Raw genomic sequence first — 13,193 nt, forward strand, 5'->3', positions numbered from 1 at the left:
GAGAGGCATGCAGCTGGCAGGCAGCAGGGCCAGGATTTGAACCCGGGCAGCCTGGCTGCAGCGGCTCTGCTCCCGCCTGGAAGGCCTGTCGCCTCGCAGGGTCCTCTGAGGACCGGGAGGGTGACACGCCTCGTGCTCTGTCGCAGAGCAGACGGCTCGGTCAGTTGTCACTGCAGGGATTAGCATCCCGTTTGACCTTCTTAGGAACCTCCTCCGGGTGAGGTCCGCCGGTGCCCTCCCCGTTTTACAGATGGGGAAGCTGAGGCCCAGAGCCGTAGGTCTGTGGGCTTGACAGAGCCTGTGCTAAGGCTTTCACCTCACCCGCAGCCGGCGCAGATGAGGCGTCGCCCCGAGCAGGCTGGCGGGCGGCTCGGTCTCGCCCACCTAAGGACTGGGGGAGGGGGGCTCCTCGGAGCGCCCGCCGGCCGGGAGGTCCCGGGGACGCGAGGGCTGCGCTTCCAGCGCGGGGCCCTCCTGGGGAGTCGCAGCACCGAGGGTTTCGCTCCCGTTCCAGCCAAAGAGCCCCCGACGCAGATAACGGAGGAGGCGCGCGACCAGCTCCTGGAGGCCTCGGCCGCCACCAGGAAGGCCTTCACCACCTTCCGGAGGGAGGCCGACCCCGACGACCACTACCCGCCTGGGGAGGGCACGCCGGCCGCGGCGGACAAGGCCAAGGACGAGCTGGAGATGAGCCCGGTGATCAGCATCATGCAGCCCATCCTGCGCTTCCTGCAGCTCCTGTGCGAGAACCACAACCGCGACCTGCAGGTGAGGCGGGCGGGCGGGCGGGCGGCCGCCCCGACGCTGGGCCCGTCCCCGGGCCCCTGTCCCCAGCCAGGCTCCTCGCGTCCGGGCCCAGGACGGTTCTCGGTGTCGGTGAGGGCACGGTTCCGTCGGTCCTCCCCGCCGTCCCCGCGGGGCCGGGGAGCTGTCGCCGGCTCTCGCTCACGGCGTGGCCGCTGCTCCGCGTGTGTTTAGTGCGCGCGTCGGCTCACCTGCCTCTGCTCCGCGCCGCGGGTGCCCAGGTGGAAGGTGGCGGGTGGGTGGGTAACACAGCAGGCTTTCCAAGTCTGCTGCTTAGAAAGTTTAACTAGTTTTTGGGCGGATGGATGAGTGGCCTTCTGGAATTTTACACAAAGAGGTATTTTTGCACAAAAGTACTTGTGGAAGCGGTTATTCTAGCAATCCTTGGTTCCCTTTTTTCCTGTTGTTAGAATGGTAACAGCGGCCAAGGGGCACCTCGAGGTGTGGGTTCTGAGTGTCGCCTCTGCTGTGACACTCGTCTCGTAGAAGAGGGCGTCCTGAGGTGCAGGGGACACGGCCAGGCCTGCAGAGCAGGGCCTGGACCCAGGCAGTCTGATGGCAGAGCTCGAGGTCTCCCTCAAGGCGTCCCCACCGGCAAACGCTCTTAGGAAGGGCCGCGGTGGACCCTGCAGCGCCACTGCTTTCTGCTGACGGGCACAGACCTGCGGGGAAGAAGCGTGGCGCAGTGCCAGGCCTCGGCTGAGCCCCGTGCACTGCTGGCTTTCGGAAAACAGCCCCGTCCGCCCAGAAGGGACGGGGGTGAACCTGGGCAGGTGCCTGGACAGCTCCTCTAGGGACCGGCTGTGTCCTCCCCCACCTCCCACCAGATCTGATGGTGGCTCAGTTTTTGGAGCGGTTGGGGAGCTGAGGTTCACGGGGCTTGGGGGAGGTGGGGAGTTTGTTGATGAGTCAAGCATTAAACTTGGCTGCCAGCTTTTCGTGTGTGCATTTACCAACGTTTTAATTATACAAGGAATGCATGAATATGTTCTAGTTATAAAGGTGCAAATGAAAGTAAGTGTTTAGTTAGAAAAAACGTTCCTCTCCCCGTTCCTCCCCCTCCGCCCAGAGAACTCTGTCCTTGGTCTGGACGGTGCTCTCCAGTCCTCCGTGCGTGTTTGGCGGGAGCGCTGGCTACACGGTCATCTTTGCCCTCTGGTTTTAACTTAACGGCCTAGCCCAGAGATCGTCCCATTCTGGCCCACGGGGACCCCGTTGGTGTTTCTAACTTATCATTAGGTGGTGTTGATACATTGTAACTACTCCCCACTTGACTGGCATTTAGGTTGTTTCCAGTTCTTCGCTGTTACAGAGCCCTAGTGACTGTAGGTCACCAGGTCAGAGGTTACCTTCATTTTATCTTTTAGTTTTATCTTTTTGTAGCACCAATTTCCTACAGTAAACACACGAAACTTTTATAGCTGTGCGCAAAAGAATACGTGTGGTTAAGTTTTGCTTCTCCCTTAGAAGAGGTGAATGGAGTCCGTCACAAAACCTCTTCATCAGAACAGACTCTGCCTTAGCAGGTGGTTGAAGGTGGCTCTGTCGTGTTGAGGAAGCCCCTGCTCGCGTCTCGTTGGCGCTACTAGGTTACCTGCAGGGCACGTGCTCGGGCGCCTGCACACCCGCACCATGCCCCTCCCCCTTTAACAGCGGGCATGGCCACACGGACCGCTGGGTTCCCGCCACGGCCTGGCCTGAGGCCAGCCTCGCCCGGCTTGTAGAGCTAGGCCGTGGGCACTCGGCATCCAGATCACAGCATCGCCCTTTCTGTAAAATGCCAGGTGCCCGTGAGCTTAACGCCTGGCGGGAGGGCGGGCGAGCTGGGGTGGGACAGAGAAGGACGGGACCTGGGAAAGGCGCAGGAGTCTGAAGCGGGTTGTCAGGGACGAGCCCTCCTCCGCTGCGTCCCGTATAGAATCACCCTGGGGAACCGGCCAGTGCTGATGGCATTGCCACAGAGCACATCCACGGCTGACCACCCCGGGGCTCGCCCGCCTGTGCTCCCCGAAGCACAGCCGCTCCTCAACCCAGGGCACCCCAAAACAGCGGGCGAGTGACCTTTCCCTCTCTCCTCTGCCCCGCGCCCCCGCCTGGGGACCGACTGCGCCATCACAGAACTTCCTCCGTTGCCAAAACAACAAGACCAACTACAACCTGGTGTGTGAGACGCTGCAGTTCCTGGACTGCATCTGCGGCAGCACCACGGGCGGCCTGGGGCTGCTGGGGCTCTACATCAACGAGAAGAACGTGGCCCTCATCAACCAGACCCTGGAGAGCCTCACCGAGTACTGCCAGGGGCCCTGCCACGAGAACCAGGTACTCCATCTGTCCGGGGAGGGGGCCGGAGGCAGCGCTGTGGCCGGGGACTCGCTCGGGAGTCACGCGGCGCCTGCCCGGCGGCCTAGGGAGGCGGCCGAACTGGAGCCTTTTTCCCAGTGGTCAGGGCGGTGCTCTGAGCTTCGCGCTCAGGGCTTCACCTGGATGCAGGTGTTGGGGTCGTCCTCGCCCGGCTCAGCTCAGTTTGGTTTGAATGTTCAACTCTAATTTGGCTGCTGGCAGGTATTAAAGTTGGAGTAAATTAAGACCAGAAGTCTGGGCTCTATTTTAAATGCTATGAAAGACCCTAAGAGGCGCCCCTCAGGGGCAGGAGGTTCCCACCCAGCTGGAGGGAAAGCTTGAACGTCACGTGAGAAAGTGTGTGGCTCAGATTTTCACCCCCCAGACACTCAGAGGAGAGAGAGACCCGCTAGTTTGGACGTTGGCCTCTCCAGAAGTGTATTTTTGGACTGGAACCTACCTGTACGCCCCGAGTGGAGCCATCGCCTCTGTGGCGTCGTGTAGAGTTTGTGACTTTCTGCACTGGTGCTGGGGTGAGGAGGATTTTTAACTCAATTACAGCTCTACCCCGGCGGGCGGGGGTGCTGGGGTGCGGCCAAGGCTTCAACGGCCGGTTTTAAACCCAGTGGCCAGGGAGGCGGATGCGCCGGGCTACCTGGGGGACCTTCGCCCAGAGGAGAAGGGGCTCAGAAGAGGGAGCCCTCACTGTGTCTAAAAACCTGGTCGTCGTTGACTGTGAGGCTAGGATTTGGTTAGATCCACTTTCCTCCCCCGGTTCCCTGAGAAGGCGGAGGGTGTGGTCCTAGCGACAATAAAAAGGAACCAAGAGTTTCAGCAGCTGTGGGCAGAGGCTCTCTGACATCTGAGTGAGTGTCCCGGCCACCTCAGGTGGCTTTTCTGTCTGGCCGGTCTGTCGAAGGGACCTGCGGCCTGGAGTCTGCTGCCAACGGGGATCGTACCTGGGAGGGGGGAAGATACTGATTTTTATCTCTGCGAATGAAATGCAAACTTGCTTCCCAAGCATCAGCCTTAAGTAAAAGTAGAGTTTAAAGACCGAGCGGTGTAGAGAGAAGGGAACAGCCCTCGAACAGGGAGCCGGGGAGCGTGGGGCGCAGGACCCAGAGCAGCCCCACACCAACCTTTCCCTTCAGCACAGAAGCCGGCCCGGCACTGTTTGGATCACACGTGACCCGCATATCGGTTCCAGCGTACGGGGACTTTCCTACTGTTTACTGTTCATTCTGAAACCAGAGATTTCCATCTGCCTTTTATTTTTACCACTTTCTCACGGAAAATTTGCAGCTTCCCCGAGAGATCGCTGGGAGTGGCGAGCCGTGTGTCGCAACAGCAGCTCAGGCTGCCGGCCTGGGGGGCTGGTTGGTGACCAGCCTGTGCGTGTGTGTGTTTCCACAGAACTGCATCGCCACCCACGAGTCCAACGGCATTGACATCATCACGGCCCTGATCCTGAACGACATCAACCCCCTGGGGAAGAAGAGAATGGACCTCGTGCTGGAGCTGAAGGCAAGTGGGAGTTGAAAGCAAAAGCCGGTAGCGTTTGGAAACTGTCGCCCTCGGGTCATGCCTCCGTGTGTGGCACGGTCAGTGTTGGGAAACGAAAAACATAAAAGGCAGTTCTTTTAAACCAAGTGAACTACCCACGCAGTGAGTTCTGGCTCAGATGCAGAACTCAGTCTCTCGCTTCCCAGTAAGGGCCTCGCGAGGGGAGCGCACGTGCCGCTCCGGTCCCGGGAACGAGCGCTCGACTCTCACTCGTTCGTTACTGGGACACGGACTCGGCCCCAGAACCAGACCCGCGATTCCGAAGGCCACAGGCCAAGGCGCCGTGGGGACACACCCATCGTGGCTCCTGACCCACCCCCGGCGCGGGAGGCGGGCCGCTGAGGGGCAGTGCGCTCCCTGTGTGACCACCCGCTGTCTCGCCGCAGGAAGCCCCCGTCTCTGCTCTGTTGCTGATTTAGCAGGAGGTGGCTCATCACATTGGTTTAACGTCAGGAAAGTGACCCTGGCCAGTCCTGTGCCCCCCAGGCCGACATGTCCTTCTGAATCGTATCCAAGTTCTGGGCCACAGACGGGGCGTGGGGGCCACGGGCACACTGACTCGCATTACACCGAGAGAGTTTCGGGGACCGGACGTGGCGACTTCCAGGTGCTGAAGCTCCGGTTTGCAGGCTGGCCTCTGGGATATTTGAGAAGCTGACACACCATTCCTGAGCTTGAGCTCCTAAGTGCATGCAGACAATCCCCCGCTCCTCCTTAGGGGGCTAGGGATTCCCCGAGATTCAGACACTTGGTCCCGAGAACTGGGCTTTCGAGCCGTCCTGGCTGTGAAAGAGATTTTGGGGTGTGTGGGCCTCACTGTCACTGTGTTGGAGTGTGTTGGGCTCCATGCTCTGTCGCCCACCCGTCCTCGGCCGCGAGCCTGATCGCTGACCTGCGCTCGCTGCGCCAGGTGTCACCGGGAAGAAGGGAGGCGTTCACGCAGATGCCTGTGGCAGTGGCACAGTTATTTTTATTTTTCCTTTAGAATTCAGAACTGAGAGTCCAGATGAATCGCTGATTAGGGCGTATGGATTAGGGGGATTTTTATTTCTTTGCTGTTAACTCCTCAGACAGCCTGTGTTGTGGACTCGCCTTGAGCATCGGGCAGGCTCATTGCCTGCCCACCATCTGCCAGAGTGTAGACGGGGGGAGCCTGAGCTAAACCGAGGGCTTCCTGGGCTCCGGTTGGTATTTCGGGGGCTTTTCAATCCAGAAACCTGTGGGTTATATAGAAATTCCTGCCCTGTGGAAAGCCACCCTTCCGTCGGCCGCCCCCATTACACTGGGGTCAGAGAGCAGATGGCACCGTTGGAAGACGGGGAATTACCCGCAGTGCCCACCTTCTCTGGCCCGCAAGGCTGACCGAGAGCCGTTTGTAACCACACCTGCCCCGAGGCGTGGGGGGCCCGACGGCGGGCCCTCCCTGGCCACGGTTGCCGTGCGGGCCCTGCAGCCCCACGTGTAAATGTCCACTTCCCGCTGGACTTGCGCCTGCTAACAAATGCGGGCCCCTGACCCAGGCGGGCTCTGCGGGTGTGTTCGGGGGGGAGGGGGGGAGAGCCCCTCGTCCGTCCATCCGGCCCAGGTGCCTTTCACGTGCTGGGCCCCTGGCTGGCCCTCTCCACGCCCTCCCGCCTGTTTTCCCTCTAGAACAACGCCTCGAAGCTGCTGCTGGCCATCATGGAGAGCAGGCACGACAGCGAGAACGCCGAGCGCATCCTCTACAACATGCGGCCCAAGGAGCTGGTGAGTGGCCCGGCCGTGGCAGCGGGGGGCCTCCGGAGCCTCCGCGGGGTGCCCGGGCCAGGAGTAGGAAGAGAGCGGGTTCAGGCCTCCGCTGGTGGAGGCAAAGCGCCGCCGGGGAGGGGATTCGGGCCCTCCCCTCGGGGTGGCGAGAGCGCCCTGCCCCACCCTCGGGAGACTGCAGGCTGGTCCGGGGCCTCTGCCGGTGCTGGGCTCCCTCAGGTGGGCCCTCGGCCCTCAGGGCCGCGCTTCCCCCATCCCGACGGGGGACAGGGTAGTGTCACCTAGTGGGCCGGCTGTTCTGGGGACTGGACGGGACCGTGCCCAGGACACCGGCCGCCCTTACCAGCGGGCGCCGCTCCTGTTCCCCTTCCTCCTCGGCTGCCACCCTCCCTGTCCTGTCTCGGCCCTGAGCTCAGAGCCCGAGGCGCTCTTCTTGCTGCCAGTGGTCCGGGGAACAGAAAGGTGTTCTTGGGGTGCTAGTATTTTGTGTGTTTTTTAAAAGAAAACACAAGCCTCATTATTTCCAAGGGGTAATGTCCACGGTGGGCTGCGACTCGGGGCAGGAGCTGGCGCTGCCGCCGGTGACACCTGTAGCTCTCAGACGGTGTCGCGAGCTGAGGACGAGACTCCGTTTGGACTTTTCCCACACAGATAAAGTGTAACCGACAGACTGAACAAGGGCACTGAGCCCCTCCTGCCGCCGTGCCCTGGAGTGCCCTCGGGGCGAGGCCGAAGTCCCTTCGTGCCCTCCTTTAAATCAGGCTCCCAGCGAGCCCCGCTCTGGGGGCTCATTGATCTCGGGGTCACCCGAAGGGATGTCCTTGGGCTTACATAACAGCTTATGTAACTGCGGGGGGCGGGGCCAGGCTAGGGCTTGTCACTCTCGAGCAGGGACCAGTGACTTCAAAGAGATCCCATTCCAGCTCCTGTGACTCTAGAGCAAACCCCCATCTGGGGGGAGACTTCACAGCCCGGGGCTGTGGGTGCCGTGGGCACCTGGGTCGCCCCCTTGTGGGTAAATGGCCCCGTTCCCGGCTGGGGGAGAGTCACAGGCTTTCGGGAACAAACCCAGTTCTGAGACCCTACATCACAGGGGAGCTCTGATATCCAGAACACATGTGTACACGTGTGTGCATGTGTGTGTGTATGTGGATGTGTGCACATGTGTGTATGCATCTGGCCTCCACGTCCTGTGCAGCTCGTTTGTTCAGTTTGGCGTCCACTGAGCGGGTGTCGGCAGAGGTGTGTCCACGGGCTTGGCTGTGGACCCTGAGAAACGTTTAATGTCCTGTGTCCATGCAGGAGGCTCCAGGCCTTCTGAGTCATCAAAGAAAATGGTCCGTTTTCGGGACAGTGTAGGGGGTGAGGGCGGGTCCTTACTCTGAATGGCGGCTTCGGGAGTGACAGGCTCGCTTGGCGGACATTGGCCGCCCCGTTCGTCCTTTCTGAGACGGCGCAGGTGGGGGTGCAGAGCCACCCGAGGGAGTGTGGAGGTGGGAGACGCCTGCCTTCTGGCCCCGTTTGTGTCCCATTTTCTCGTTCGGAGTCACTTTGGCAGCTGTGGTCCCCTTCTAGTCGAGGGCGTGCGCCAGCCCCGGGCGTCTCCTGGCCCCGCAGAGCAGGCGCCCGCCTTGCCCAGTCGGTGGGGCGGGTGGGTGGTGCTGAGCCCGAGCAGGAAGGGGCCGGGGCCGCGCCCCGCGGGCTACCTGACTCGGGTCCGCGCCCGCCGTCCGCCCTGTCCCGCAGGTGGAGGTGATCAAGAAGGCCTACATGCAGGGGGAGGCGGAGGGCGAGGGCGGCGAGGACGGCGAGGACGAGGAGGGCGGCGAGGGCGGCGAGGACGGCGCCTCGCCCCGGAACGTGGGCCACAACATCTACATCCTGGCGCACCAGGTAGGCCCGGGCACGCCCGCCGTCCCTGCCGGTCCCGCCCGTGTCCCTCCCGACGGCTTCTCTCCGCTCTAACCCGGCTGCGCGTGTCCGTGACGGGGCCCCGGGCGCTAAGGGCAGCCTGGGCCTTGTGCTGAGCCCCAGGACCCTCCCGTTTGCCCACGTGCTGGGGCCACGTCGCCAGAAACCCCCGATTCTGAGAACGGACACTGGACAGGGGCATGGAAGCGGTTGATGATGGTGCCTGGAGGCAGTTGAGAGGCGTCGCAGGCTTTTTATCGATGTTGATGAGCCTCTGGCCCATCTGACAAAACCAGCCTCGGCTGCCTTGCCGGTTGCATCCGGGAACCTCTGGGCACAAGCCTGGCCCTAGGTCTTCTCTTTGCCTTTTGGGGATGTGGAAACCCTCACACCCTGGCACCCGAGCGCCCTGTTTCCTAATACTCTTCCCGAGCGGCTGAGCTTTGGAGACACCCCCTCTTTCTAGAAGGGCCGGTGCCTTCTCTGCAGGTGTGTGTGGCAGCCTGTGGCTGTGCCAAGGGCCTGTGTTTCCTGTCCCCTTCCCCCCCGTAGGTGCAGGAATTAGATATAAAGGTGACGGCGTAGGGCCGGAGGTGGCCAGGCCCTCGCACTGCAGGCCGGCAGCAGAAACGCGGTCTCCTGCCCTTAGCGCCTCCATCTGTGGCTGAAGCCACCGAGGGGGCGTCTGAACCTGGGGGAGGCCCCAGGGCTGTGCAGAATCCCCATCTCCCCGCTGCCTGGATGAAGAGGCCTGGGAAGCGGGGCCTCGCGTGGGCACACGCTTTCCGTGCTGTTCTGCCAGCTCCCAAAATAGCCGCCGAGCAGAGCACACCTTGGAGGAGGCGGCTGGCCTCCGCCCCACAGCCGTCCCGGTCACAGTGCACTCTTCACACCCAAAGTTGGGAGGGAGCGTGTGTCCCATCGCATGAGGACATCGCCCGTCCTCTGTCCTGTGTTCCAGCTGGCTCGGCACAACAAGGAGCTGCAGAGCATGCTGAAGCCGGGGGGCCAGGTGGATGGAGACGAAGCGCTGGAGTTCTACGCCAAGCACACGGCCCAGATCGAGGTAAAGCAGGGGCCAGGGGTCCCAGCCCCCGCTGAGCGCCGGGCCCCACACTCAGGGCTGAAGGCCTGGCTTAGGGCCTAGGCGTCCTGATCCCTGCTGGGGTCCTGGGGGGGGGACACACTGAGCAGACCCACAGGAGGGTGTGGCAGTCACTGCAAGTTCCAGCCAGGCCAGGGGACGAGCAGGAGGTATTATAAGCAGGTCCAGCAGAGGGGACCCCTGTACACTGCAGTCGGGAGGCTCCTTCCGAAGAAATAACACCCCAGCCCAGACCCTAAGGGAAATGAGGCTGACACAGGCAGAGACCAGAAGAAAGAGGGTTTTGGACGGGGCGTGGTGGCCAGGGCAGTGCCCACTGGGACATGCTAGGCGAGGGTGAGGACTGGAGCTCAGTGAGCCGGAGGGAGGGGGCCACCGGTCAGAGGGAAGGACAGGAGTCCAGCTCCCGAAGTCCTGTCAGCATCCCCAGGAGGTGTGGACTGTACCCCGAGAACAGTGGGGATCTCTGGATGGTTTTGCACAGAGGAGTGATGACCACACCTGCGTTAGACAGGCACACTCAACGGACCGCCCCATGCTCCCGGAGCCAGATGGGCTCATCTCCACTCCGCAGAGAGGTCGCGTCGCCTGTCAGGTCCCCATGGTCAGGGCTGGAACTGTAACCAGGCCCTGCCAACCCCAGGACCTCCGTGCACTTTAGTCTCAGAGCTGGGAGAGCAGACTCGTCGAGCTCCAGGCAGTGAGGGGAGACAGCTGAGGAGGGATTGCGCTAATTCCGTGTCACCGTTGGAGCAGATGTTGAAGGGCTGATGGCTCCTTTGAGCCACATAAAATATTCAGGATGCAGACTTTTAAGAATATATTCTTACCCATATCTCAAGTCTTTGTCCTAAGAAAATGCATCATGTGGCTCACTCAGTGACCGTGACAGTGATGCGAGCAATGCCCTTAACTTATTGTTAGTGACTAGGAGCTCACCAGGAGGGCCAGCTCTGCCCTCTGAGCCCTCACAGTGCAGGCTGGAAGTGTTTGCAGGGTCATGTGCCAGGGGAGAGCGGGACCAAGTCCCTGAGAGCCTGGGCCCACTGGGCAGACACCGAGGCTGGGTCAGGGTAAGAGGTGTGGACAGGGTGGCCCAGCCATGAGGGGTGGGCAAAGGACTGGGATGTGTTCTCCTGGCTCCCCATTGTAAGACTGCCAGAAAAGAGGTGTGGCTAGGTCTTAAATGCTAAAGGGAAATGGCTGGGCCTGGTGTCCCTAGCTCTCCAGTCCTGCCTTTGGCCAGCCACCCATCTCTCTGTTTCCCAAGGGTATAATCTCTGCACAGCCAGAGACACACCACGGGGGTTTTCCCCGCAGGCCCTGGGGCCGGGGAGCCCTGGAGACTAGGACTCAATTCCTGCCGGGTGGCCTCCTGTCTCCTCCACCATCACCTCCTGAGCCCAGATGCACCTCTGAGACCATAGTCTTTTGGTGTGAAGAGGGGCGAGTCCAGCACCCACCAAACTGCAGCAGGAGGCTGCAGACTTGGTCCCTGAGCCCTGTGACTCCAGCATCACCTGGGGAGCTGGCTCAAGGGCAGGCTCTAGCCACCAACCCCACACTACAACTCCAGTTCAGTGAGGTCAGCTTAGAGACCAAGCAGTGTGATAGCGAAGCTTCTGGAACCTGATCTCCACCCGGATTTGGGAACCAGTGGTCGGAGGACCATGTCTCCCAGAACCTGCGGAGCCAGGGAACCTGCCTGACCTCAAACGTTTCCCATGACAACGGGACCATCAATGTGACCCGGCCACATTAGGGAGCGAGAGAACCAGGCCTTCCTGTAGAGGGTGTGGCCCGGGAGTCACCTGACGCGTCCAGGCTCTGGAGAGGATCAGTAGCTAGGCCACACCCCTATCGTACCGCACCTCGGGTCCCTTGTGAAATCTGTCCCCCCAGGACTGTGACTCAACACACGGTCTTAGAGTTTGAACAGTCCCGACCATACTACCTCCTCTCTGGGGTTGAGCCAGTCTAGGCTCGAGGTGTCCACCCTGAGGCCGAGCAAAGCGAGTCAGAGGCACAGCGAGTGCTGCCCCAGCTTTAACCAGGCCGCCCCAGCATTAACCAGGCCGCCGCAGCGCTAACCAGGCCGCCCCAGCATTAACCAGGCCGCCGCAGCGCTAACCAGGCCGCCGCAGCGCTAACCAGGCCGCCGCAGCGCTAACCAGGCCGCCCCAGCATTAACCAGGCCGCCGCAGCGCTAACCAGGCCGCCGCAGCGCTAACCAGGCCGCCGCAGCGCTAACCGGGCCGCCCCAGCATTAACCAGGCCACCCCAGCGCTAACCAGGCCCACCAGTTCCTGCCTCATACATTTCAGATGCTGTGACAAGAGGTAGGGCGTCACTGCAACCCAAGAAACCGAGATTGCTCTTTCAAGTTCCTCTCTAGGGAAATACTCCACATTTGCTACCTGAGGACGATAGGTGGGGTGGGCACCACGGGCCAGGCCGGGCCGTTCATGATAGTCACTGGCCAGGTGTGGCTGCTCACATCCAGGTGCAGTAAAACTGCTCAGTCCTGCAGTTGCACTAGCCACGTGTGCTGGTGCTCGGTGGCCGCGGGGACTCGTGGCCCTGCTTGTGGATGGGGCAGGCATGCCGACACGGAACAAGGCCACCATTGCAGGACGTTCTCGTGGACAGTCCCTGCCTGGGCCGCATCTGGCTGTGTGCACAAAGACCGTTTAAGTTGCTCCGATAAGTTAGTAAAATGTGGCCTGAGGTCAGAGAAGTACTTGCACAGACTCTCCCAGGCTGGTGGATGTGAGTCCGCGAGACAGAACCCCGTCTGGAGGTCACACGGCCAGCGACGCCGGGGAAAGATCCGTGCGACACTCCGTGGCCGGGGTCCTCCGGGAAGGTTCCTGAAGGCGACTGCTGACGCTCATCCGCTCTCACCCTAGATTGTCAGGCTGGACCGGACCATGGAGCAGATCGTCTTCCCCGTGCCCAGCATATGCGAGTTCCTGACCAAGGAGTCCAAGCTGCGCATCTACTACACCACAGAGCGGGACGAGCAGGGAAGCAAGATCAACGACTTCTTCCTGCGCTCCGAGGACCTCTTCAACGAGATGAACTGGCAGAAGAAGCTCCGAGGTGGGTGCGCAGTGCCCGCACGAGCTCCCGGGAGGGAGCGTGGGGGCTCCTAGGCCTGGGCAGCGTGCGTCTCCACGCGGGAGCAGAGCCGCTGTGGTTCGTGACGCTTCCCACCTCCGGGCGCCAAGCAGGCCCACCGCCCCATTTGTGCTGGTGAGCAGGCGGTGGCCTGAGGGCCGCACCTCGAGCGGGCTCCCCGCCTGCGGCGTTGCGCCGAGCTGACAGGAGGGCTCCACGGGGCGCTTTCGGGAGGCCGTTGGTACCTGGCTGGAACCGGGCCTCCAGCTCCCGGGACAGTGCCCTGCCTGCCGTGGGCCAGCACACCTGCCCGGAGGACGCTGCTCTTCCCGCTCGCAGGGCAGCTTGGGTTTTAGACGCCAGTGTCGCTCTGCGGGCAGCGCCGTCACCGGCTTCTGTCCTTGCCGGCTGTCTCATGAGTCCGGCTTTAGGAGATGACCCTGAATCCGAGGGACCAGACCTGCGCAGGAGCCATTGAAACTGGTTTCACCCTTATCAGGGGAGGGTCCGCTCTCTCAGAATTGTTATCAAATTATGTGTATTGTGGGCTCGCCAAGAGGCTGGTGAACTGGCAGAAGGGTGTTTGTTCCCCTCTCTCATCACC

At 61.7% G+C, this 13,193-nt stretch overlaps 1 protein-coding gene across 1 annotated transcript in view; it reads left to right on the forward strand.

The window, feature by feature from the left end:
• Positions 1–13,193, forward strand: part of ITPR1 (inositol 1,4,5-trisphosphate receptor type 1) — a 180,086-nt gene that overhangs the window by 141,726 nt on the left and 25,167 nt on the right. The window contains exons 43-49 of the mRNA XM_087824685.1: positions 515–768; positions 2,923–3,123; positions 4,558–4,668; positions 6,358–6,453; positions 8,200–8,346; positions 9,326–9,430; positions 12,379–12,571. Coding sequence (XP_087680811.1) covers positions 515–768; positions 2,923–3,123; positions 4,558–4,668; positions 6,358–6,453; positions 8,200–8,346; positions 9,326–9,430; positions 12,379–12,571 — 1,107 coding nt within the window. The remainder of the gene's footprint in view (positions 1–514; positions 769–2,922; positions 3,124–4,557; positions 4,669–6,357; positions 6,454–8,199; positions 8,347–9,325; positions 9,431–12,378; positions 12,572–13,193) is intronic.

Source organism: Miniopterus natalensis, chromosome 15 (genome assembly GCF_054644295.1).
Source record: "Miniopterus natalensis isolate mMinNat1 chromosome 15, mMinNat1.hap1, whole genome shotgun sequence".
In the NCBI taxonomy this organism is placed as follows: Eukaryota; Metazoa; Chordata; class Mammalia; order Chiroptera; family Miniopteridae; genus Miniopterus; species Miniopterus natalensis.